Here is a 10,902-nt window from a genome sequence, read left to right on the forward strand (position 1 = left end):
ATCATCTTATACAAATGGGCTGATACAGTCATGTCTCCTTGTATTTCAACAATTTATGAAATACACTTTTGAGTAAGAATTTTGGCTGGCGGGAAAAAAATAACTTTTGTGTTAATTATGTGATGATTGTGTCGTCCATTTTCACACTAACCTTATAAATACATCACAACACGGTGTTTTTTACATCATCGTTTTGCGAGTCCACCAAAGGCAAAAACACTTCCGAACAAAGCAATAACGCTTTTTACCATTGACAATTAAAAAAATAATATTTTTTATTTTTTAATCAGTTTCTTTATATAAGTTTGATTGAAATAATATTTAAAAATGAATAAATATTATTTCAATTATTTAACAAATGAATTACTTTGACAATGTGAGTGTTAAAGTTATAAAGACTCAACAACATTATTACATCCTATCCATATATAAGTGTATATTTGATGTTTTTTCCAATGAATGATATTAGTACAAACCGCATTGTTGATATTTTGATTTTGGTCGAACATTATGAAATAATCGGTTCACACTCCAAATCTGTTTAATGTTTTTGGAAAATAAAACAGAATAACAAAAATTTAATTAGATTGGTTTTAATTAAAATTATGAATAACTATTTTTTTCAAAAATATCTATTGTTACTCAGTTTGAAAAATCAAACCAAAATCACCACAGAGTTTATTAACAAAACAATCTACCTTTTTATTTGATTTGGGGATGATAGCTTAATTTATAATTATAAAATATAAAGGTTGAAATAAAATTATTTTTGATTAGAAATAAAAATCATTTTAATTGAGATTTATTTAAAATGAAATAAAAAAACAAATAAACTGTATTAACACACAATGGAAAACGAGTTGACAGCACTCTCAACACTCTGCACTAACGCAGCAAAAGCGGTTTCAGACCTCCACAAAAATATTAAGGAAAACAACTTTGTTGACGATAAGTCACTTGACATCACACAACGCATTCAGAATGCAGAGGGACACTTCGACAGACTTGATGAAATATTTGACAGAAAGAAGAACATCACAACATCGCTCAACGCAATGTCACTGAATTAATTAACCCATCAAACAAAATCAAAAGCGAGATAACTCTATATTCAACAAAAAGCGACAATGAGAAGTTGTATGAGATTTACAACGTCAAAATTGCACTTTATGAAGAGAAGTTAAAATGGACACAAAACCACATGAAGATGAAATTTACAGAATTGCACAAATTAAGAACACAGCAGTCGATCAAATAACAAAATCGGATAATTTCATTACTGCGAAAAGACAACATGATGAAGAAACAGAGAAAAAGAAGCGTGAACACATCACACTTGAAGAAGAAGTCGGTCTAGAAAAATTGACGGGAATGAAAATCGTGGATGTTGTGTTTGATTCTAACAATGACGATTGGTCACAAGGTACATTAGTGTTTTATGAAAAAGTCGAGAACAAAAGTAACTTGTGCTTTTTGGTAGAAGACACAAATCACAACAAGTTTGGTGGTGTGTACACTGGAGATGTTGATGATGTTGACGATGATTTTGGAGAATTTTTCGACAATTCTTACGTATTTTCACTTGTGAGAAATGGCACTTTGAATCCAAGAAAGTTTAAAAATAGAGATTCTTTTTCTAATGGATTACATCTATATCTTCAAGACGAACCACATCTCTTCAAATTTGGTGACGGTCATGATATAGCTGTGTTCAAGAAAGGTCAAAATGGTAGTTATTGCAACCCACAAACTTACACCTCCAAACTGAACGAGTTGAGTGACAAATATTTCACACCAAAAAGTGTAGTTGTTTTCCAACTCAATTGACTTTTTTGTTTTGTTTTTATTTACATTTTCAAATTATTGCAACATGTTGGCGGCAAAGTGCCATTTGTGATTTGCCATGTCATCACAAATGAAATAAACGTACATTAAGTTTTAATAAAATCTGTTTTTGAATGGTTATAGATGTAAAAAAAAACAGAGAAGTTTTATCCTCGTTTTAACTATCATTGAAATATAAAAATAAACCGAACCTTTATTCAATCAACAACATTTTTACCATGACTATAGTTTTTCAATTTTTTTAAAAAATAAATAATTACAATCAACATAAAGAAAAATAGAAAAACTTGAATCAAAACTGTTTCCAAAATCAAACAAAAACACCGTTTTTATCGAATCTATTTTATCAATAAAAAAGAAAGTTCTTTTGAGTAAAAAGAATCGAAAAGAATTATGGTGTAGCTTTTTCCCCACTCTTTAAGTTTTGTTTTTTTCCTTTGAAAATTTCCAATAAATATTTTTACTAGTTAATGATTAAACAGTATATAGACCTCCTATTAACCCATAAACAAAACTTAAAATAATGATGAATTATCATTTTCACCTGATATTAAAATGTTAATATCTGTTGATCTTTACTGTATTTGGAAAGGCTCTTTCTCCAATTAAAGTTGCTCCTTCAGGAATGTCTATATTTTCCAAACTGTTGCACAACTGAAAAGCATCAGTTCCAATTTCCTTCACATTTTTGGGTATATTGATTTGTTCCAACGCATAACACTCTGAAAAACATGCATCTTCTATTTTGGTCACCGTTTCCGGTATCGCAACTTTACTCAAATTTCTACACTCACAAAAGCAGCAATTTCCCAAGCACTCGATACCTTCTGGAATAGTCATTTCAATCAAATCATAACACCCATAAAACGCATTTTGTCCAATTTTCTTCATTTTCCCTGTGAATTGAATTGAAGTTATCGAATCACAAAATTGGAATGAAAAACTTTCTAATTCAACCAAATTTGAAGGTAATTTGATAGCAGAAAGTGCACGACAATTCATAAAACAGGTCGACTCGATTTTGGTCACACTTTCTGGTATTTCTATCGCTGAAAGTTTTTCACATCCATTGAACATATTATCTGGAAGAACTTCAATGTTTTGTGGAAGTTTAACAGTTACAAGTGAACTACACCCTTCAAAGCAACTTCTACCAATGTGGTTGACAAACTTTGGAAATTCAAATGATGTCAAATTACCACAACGATTAAAACAGAAGTATTTAATAGCCAAAATGTTTTGTGGAACAACAAAAGTAGTCATCTTCTTTGTATTAGTATAACAAGATTCACCAAGAGAATTGACACATTCAGGAATTGCTATACCAAAAATCTTACGGTCGTAGCTTTCATATGTGACATTTTTAAATGTGAACATTTTGTTCTCTTCTTTCTGTGTAGTGTGGTAATTGACATTGAACCAAACGTTTATATTAAAGAACTTGACTTTTTGAGTTGCATCTGTTATTTGAGAAGTTGTCTGTCTGTACTCTATTTTGATTTCTTCGATTTCATCAATTTCTTCTTCAACATCAACTTCAACGTTTTCTTCTTCATTTTGATTTGTTGTTTGTTCAATGACATCTTCATTACTCTCGTCATTTGTTCTTTCTTCTTGATTATCAACAATCTCTCCATTTTCTTGTGATGAGAAGTTTGGCTGAACATCACAACAATTGGTTGTTTCGATATTTTGTTGTACGATTTCTTCATCTTGGTCATTCCAATTGTTCTCTTCGTTTTGATCATTCGGTTGGTCATTCTCTTCGTTTGTTTTCTCTGTTTCGTTTTCAACAACTTCTTCATTATTTTGCTGTGGAAGCTCGACGTGATCATCACCACAATCGTCAGTTCCACAGTTTGGTTCTTCATTGTCATCGTTTACTTCGTCTTCGTCATTGTATTCATCATAAACTACTTTTGGCTTATAAGCGATGAGGATTGTGTTTCCAAAAGATTCGTCTTCTTCAGACCATAAATTGAGTGTTTCTATCTTTGAAAAGAATTTAAAAGTCTTGAGAGTGAGAGGTATTGGATTTGCATGGAACATATCCATATTGTCTTTAAATTTTGTGTTCACAAGAGTGAAATTGATAAAGTCGATCATTGAGGAAAAGTATTTTGAAACAACCATTCCATGGAATGTATCAATACGAGTCATGTAGTATTTGGATTTTAATATTTCAATGACCTATTTATATCTTTTCTATTCGGCAAAATGTCTATGTAAAATAATTTAGACATCAAAAGTCTAATAAAATAGAAGTTTTTTTATACATTTTAAAAATGCTCTAACCAAAATTATTTTTAAAATAAAAAATTTATATTCTTATTTTAATATATTATAGTACATTTATTATAATTGCATAATATAATTATCAACTTAAAATAAAAAACAAATTAAATCCATTATTAGATTTTTTGAGCTTTCAATCGTCACTTTTTGTATTAAATTGACAACATTGACCGAGAATGACTCATTGTTGAAGATTAATATGAATGTATTTCAGCATAGTCCGGCAAACAGAATCAAAAAACGTCCGTTATAAATTCGGCATTGTGTTTTTTAGGAAATTTCTCAAATTTTGAACTTTCCAAAAATTTTGCATAAGGATCACATTTTCAAATAACAATTTAAAGTAAAACTCATATAATTGACTTTATTAAAATATTTTTTTCAAAATCCATTTGAATAACAACATGAAGTATACATCACAATTTCTATAACAAAACAATAAATCTAACCTAATTTAAAACATGAATATTTAAACTATATTACAATCGTTAAATATAACAACAGTTTTCAATAATGACCATTCAAAAATAATTAAACCTAACATATTGAAATTCATATATTATAAATATATTATAAATATACTAAATTATTTTTGAAACTTAAATTAAAAAATAATAAATAATATAGTATAACCTATTATAATTTAAAAACAAATGTTTATAATATAAATATAATATAATTATTAATAATTTAACTCCCATTAAAAAAGTGTATTAAAATTAATCATAATATTTATAACAAATAATGATACAATAATTACAAAAAATAAATATCAATTTTCAAAAACTATTAGTAAAACCAATAACAACTATTGAATAATAGTAGAATAAAACACAAATTTGTATTTATAGAATTATAAATAAATGTTAACTATTAAAAATTCATTGATTATAGTTTGAATAATAATAATAATTTTCTAATCAAATTTTATAATTTAATATTTGTATGTTATTGATTTTATTTATTACTTTAATATTTTTATCACATTTATATTAACACTCATTTTGTGTATTGATTTATTAACATTTTAATATTTTTTATTAGTTTAATTTGATTGGGATATTAACAATTAAATTATATATTTTATTTTAATTTACAAATTATAATATATTTATCAATTATACTACACAAAAGTGCCAAACCAAACCCACCTTAAGAACAATCAATTACATTAAACTTTTTTTTATCTTTTGAATAACGTCTCTATCAAAATGCAAAATTATGGGGTTATATTCAATTAAATTAATAATATATTAATATTTATTATAACGATATAATGTTAGTTTATAATAGTTTATAATAATAATATAAATTAACAAATAAATAAATTAATAAATTATAATTTATAATAAAATAATAAAATAGTTTAATAAATTAATAAATTAATAAATTAATAAATTAATAAATTAATAAATTAATAATTAATAATTAATAATTAATAATTAATAATTAATAATTAATAATTAATAATTAATAATTAATAATTAATAATTAATAATTAATAATTAATAATTAATAATTAATAATTAATAATTAATAATTAATAATTAATAATTAATAATTAATAATTAATAATTAATAATTAATAATTAATAATTAATAATTAATAATTAATAATTAATAATTAATAATTAATAATTAATAATTAATAATTAATAATTAATAATTAATAATTAATAATTAATAATTAATAATTAATAATTAATAATTAATAATTAATAATTAATAATTAATAATTAATAATTAATAATTAATAATTAATAATTAATAATTAATAATTAATAATTAATAATTAATAATTAATAATAAATAAATAATAAAAAAATTTAATAATAAATAATAATTAATAAATAATAAATAATAAATATTAGATAATAAATAATAATTAATTAATAATTTAATAATTTAATAATTTAATAATTTAATAATTTAATAATTAACAATGTAATAATAAAAATAATATAATAATATAATAATATTAACATTATTTAATATTAAAACATATCAAAATCAATTTAAAGAAATTGAAGTCTTCTCTCGATAACTGCCAAGTGCTTCCTGAAGCATTGCAAAAAGTGTTTCAATTTTTAAATTGGCTCTTAGGGCAAATTTGACATTTGAAAAGTACCTTTCAATACACGCAGAACTTGGTATTATTGCAATACAGCAACACACAACTTCGTACAACTTTGGGAATTCTTCCCGCTTAAAAGGAAAAAAGTCGCGTAAACTGATTCTTCTTTTGATTCCAGTTCTTTCTCTTATTTTTTGTTCAAATACACTCTGATGATGTTTTGATCTGAAATCACAGCAAAATTTCTCGATTGACAACCCTTGTTGGACACGGATTCGTTCAATTTCAACGCCAAATAAATCTATTTCTCTTTGAATATCTTCATAACCTGGACCAGCTGTGAATTTACCTTCCTTAATGATAGTTTCTGGACAATAGAAAATATCAAATAAATAATCCAAATCTCGTTTTTCTATCATTTCTTTTTCAAGTGCTTCGCTTATTATAAAATGTTCACAATCAATTTGTGTTTTTGTGTTAACATTAATCGTTTGATCACAATTAAAATAACGCAATTCGAATTGAAATCTTAGCTTCATCAGAACTTGAAGTACAACTGACGGATTATTTATACACTTTGAAGTTTTAGGGAAATAACACTCGTCAAGTTCTGTTTTATTTTCAATTGATTCTTTGACTGATTTGATTATAACATCAATGTAAACTCCAAAACATTTTGTTGTTTCTATAAGGTCTGGAAGTATACAAAGCCGTGTTTGTGATTCAATGCACAACTCGTTTACAAGTGTGTAAATATCATTGAACAAACACACACTAAAATGTATATAGGAGTTGTTCAAAGAAAATATTTCGATATAATCTTGCATTTCAACGTCAAATTCTTTAATTTGTTTTTCGACCATTTCACCAAATACATCTGCCTGTTGTTCTTCGTCTTGGACAAATTGCTCAATTAAAGATTCGCTTTTCAAAATTGCAGACGAAGAATTTGCCATATAATTCCACCTTGTTGCAGAGTAAGTGGACAATTTACATTTCTTTATGTTGTTGGAATTGCAAAAGTGTAGTATTCTTTTAGCTTCGTTGAATTACACAACCATTTAATAAATGTTGTCACTATATCAAATGGTGCTTCCATTCCTACATCTTGTGCAAACAAGTTGCATCTATGAGCGGGGCAGTGTACTCCATAAAACTTTCTTTCGATTATATTACCTTCTGGATTTTTTATAGGAACTAGTTTCATTTGCATATGTTTAATCATGCCGTTATCACACCCATATTTGCCGATGCACCATCTTGTGTGCTGCCCATAAATTTGCGCAATGGGGAATAACACTTCTTTATTGATATCGAAAGCAAGTGCATTGAATATCCATTCACACATTGATTCACCATCACTTTCTCCGTAATACTCTGACAACAAAAGGGGACACTCATAAAAATCAAATTTCATGCACACACGAATAAAAATTGCGACAAATGTTATACCATCCTTTTTATACGTATCAGTTGCTATGGCAAAACATACACAATTTCTAACATCGTTAATAAGTTGTGTCGATGTGATACTGTTTTCACTCTTCAGTCGACGACGCGCACTTCTAAAACTAACTGCGAGTTTTTTATATATATCAACTGCTTCTGGAGTCAATTGAGATGAAGAAATCACTAACGATTGTTTCAAAATTGAACAACACGTATCAGAAAATTTGTATTTGGTTGTCAAATGATTTATGATGTTTTGAACAACTTTACGTTTATGAGTCAAAACTTTTTTTCGTTGTTGTTGTGTTGTAACTTTTTCGTCCTTTGATGAATCTGAAAACAGTATGTCACAAGCTCCTTTAAATTTAATTAAATCGATTCCAATTGGAGCTTTACAAAAATGAATTAACTGTCTCGAAATTTCCTCGTCATCGTAATCACTAAATGGAGTTACAGTGTATAACGCAAAAACACCGTCGTTGAAATTGAACAGTTCCTCAACAAAGTTTTCAAGTTCTGACACTTCACATGTTAAATCTTCAGGCTCCATTTCATTTTGGTGTTCAACTGTTGAGGAATCATTTAATAAATTTTGTGTTTGTGAAGAAATTGCATTTGAGAAATGTTCTTGATTTTGGAGATGAATTTCTCTTGTTGATGTAATCTGATGACAAATTTCTTCATGTTGTGTGTTTCTTTGTATTGTGTCATTCATATTTTTATGTGTATTTTGAGGCAGACCAATTGCCGATGGAATAATTGAAAACATAGAAGAACTATATTTGAACGCAGAAGTCGTGTAATTCAAATTAATTGGTACAATATCACTTACTGAAGTTGTAATTCCGAATGATGAAACTGTTGGATTGTCTGACAGTAAAGTTTCTGTGTGTGGAAAAGTGAGTGGACGCAATGTTGTGTTTGTAATTTGTAACATTGGAATATTTTCGATATGTGATGACGTGTTTAAATTGGTCAAACAATCGGTGTTCACCAGATAATTGTTCGTTGGCAAATTTGAAAGATTGACTCGATCTCTGTGAATTGGATCGCTTTTCTGAAGCAGTTCTTGTGATATATCGTCTCGTTTGATAATTTTGTTGTTGATTGTAAGTGTTGGATGTTTATTAGAGGGGTTTATAAATTCTAAAGCCTCTTCTTTATTGTACACAAAGACAGTAGAGTTGTGGCATTTGTGATTGTTTTTTACTCCACGCGTTAGCCACTTTTCGCAAATAACACAATAATAATAATTATCGTCTCCCCTTTCTGCTTTAATAAATCCCATGTCCATGTTGTTCCAAAACCATTTGTTATTACTAAAACGTACATTCATCTTTTTTGTTTTATTGTTCTTATTTTTTTAATTTATTTTCAATTTTTATTGTTGTTATTGTTGTTATTGTTGTTATTTTTATTGTTATTATTGTATTTATTTATTATTTATTATTTATTATTTATTTTTTATTTTTTATTGTTATTATTGTTATTATTGTTATTATTTTATGTTTGTTATTTTTATTGTTATTATTAAAATAATAACAATAAAACAATAATATTATTGTTATTATTTTATTATTTTATTATTTTATTATTTTATTATTTTATTATTAGTATATATATATATATATATATATATATATATATATATATATATATATATATATATATATATATATATTAGTATTTATAATAATATTTAAATTAAACAAACAAACAAAATTTATTATGTTTATAACGGACGTTTATATCTATTTTGATATAAATCAATATTATTTATTATTATTATTATTATATTTATACATTTTCAATAACTATGATATTATATAAAAGTATTATTTTAAAATTTACTATAAATTTTAACAGATAATAAAATTCATTTTGTTTATAACGGACGTTTATAATCTCATATGAGTTTTGTTTTTTCATGTTAATTTATAGTAATTTTTAATTGTAAATTTATAATAAAATATTGGTTTTTTTAAATAATGTTAAAAATAACACAAATGTTTTAATAAAAACCCAAAATAGGTTTTAAAGATTTTTCTGAATTACATTTTGAGTAACTAACAAAACAAAAAACAAAAAATTGGTATTTTTTTCGCTTAATTTGCCGCAAGTTATGGACTTTCTATGTAAAAAATAAAATGAAATTCTATTTGCCGGACTATGATTTCAATGATAATTCTATTTTTGTATAATTTTGACAAATAAAAAAAAATAATAATTTTTTACAAATTTGGTACTAAACTCGCAATAATATAATTAATTGCATTTTTCAAATTGCCAAAAAAGAAAGACTTGGTAATAAACAAAATATTTTCAAACAAAAGCAATCCAAAAAAAGATAAAAAAAAATATAATACTGCTTTTGACTATGTTCAAACCAATTTTAATTAATTTTATTATTCAAAAGTGTAAACAATGAATTTTTCATAGTCACTTTGTAAACTGTTTTTCAAAAGTCGGTACTGTCATATTTTTAGAACTTCCTAAAGTCCCGTTTTTTATTTTTGTTTTTTCCTAAAAAAACAAAAAACAAAAAATCGAAAGTACCGACTTTATTTTGAAAAAAATACCAATACCGTTCAATTATTTTCGTACAAATTCGGGAAAATATCGGAATATTAGCCATCTTTTTCCAAAAAACCCGATCCCGTTATTTGATTTGACCATAACTCAATACTTCACGACATATACACATCATTGTTGGCATAAAAGCACAACAATGAACGTTTAAGTGAATTTGGATGGTGTTGTTCGTGTCGAGTTTTAACTGAATATTACTCTCGTTAAAAAAATATTTTCAATTAAAAACAAACATGTGGTTATCTTCTCTGAATAAAAAATAATGAAATAAAGAGTTCCAAAAACACCAAAAATTACAGCAAATGTTTGATAATTTTGACAGGCATAAGTCAAAATTGTCAAAGGGCAACACTAGAAAAATAATACAAAATAACAATATTGTTTTGTTATTGGATATTTTAAAAAAGATGTTCTCACTGAAATGCTCAAAAAGAATGTCGACTTTATAAAACCCAACAAAGATAAGTTATCAAATCATTTTGTTATTTTTATTGTTTTTGTGACAACACTACTAAGCATACTAATCTTCGAACTAAGCTTTTGTTTTGTGAATATTTCATTAATTATTAAAATGTTTGATAATGAAAAAATTTGACATTAAGTTTATTTGCTTTTGTACTAAAATGCACTTTTGGGGATAATTCGTGTGT

At 25.7% G+C, this 10,902-nt stretch overlaps 2 protein-coding genes across 2 annotated transcripts; both read right to left on the bottom strand.

Moving 5' to 3' along the window:
- Window positions 1-2,403: 2,403 nt before the first annotated feature.
- EIN_289350 (hypothetical protein) lies at window positions 2,404-4,005 on the bottom strand (the record flags this gene model as incomplete). The annotated part of the gene is made up of 1 exon (XM_004185971.1): window positions 2,404-4,005. One exon carries the CDS (start codon window positions 4,003-4,005, stop codon window positions 2,404-2,406), a length of 1,602 nt encoding a protein of 533 aa, XP_004186019.1.
- A 2,145-nt stretch (window positions 4,006-6,150) lies between these two features.
- EIN_289360 (hypothetical protein) lies at window positions 6,151-8,999 on the bottom strand (the record flags this gene model as incomplete). Its single annotated transcript, XM_004185972.1, has 2 exons — window positions 6,151-7,138; window positions 7,273-8,999. 2 exons carry the CDS (start codon window positions 8,997-8,999, stop codon window positions 6,151-6,153), a joined length of 2,715 nt encoding a protein of 904 aa, XP_004186020.1.
- Between the last annotated feature and the right edge of the window lie 1,903 nt (window positions 9,000-10,902).

The sequence above is a fragment of the Entamoeba invadens genome (assembly GCF_000330505.1).
Source record: "Entamoeba invadens IP1 unplaced genomic scaffold scaff_1105074726537, whole genome shotgun sequence".
In the NCBI taxonomy this organism is placed as follows: domain Eukaryota; phylum Evosea; order Mastigamoebida; family Endamoebidae; genus Entamoeba; species Entamoeba invadens.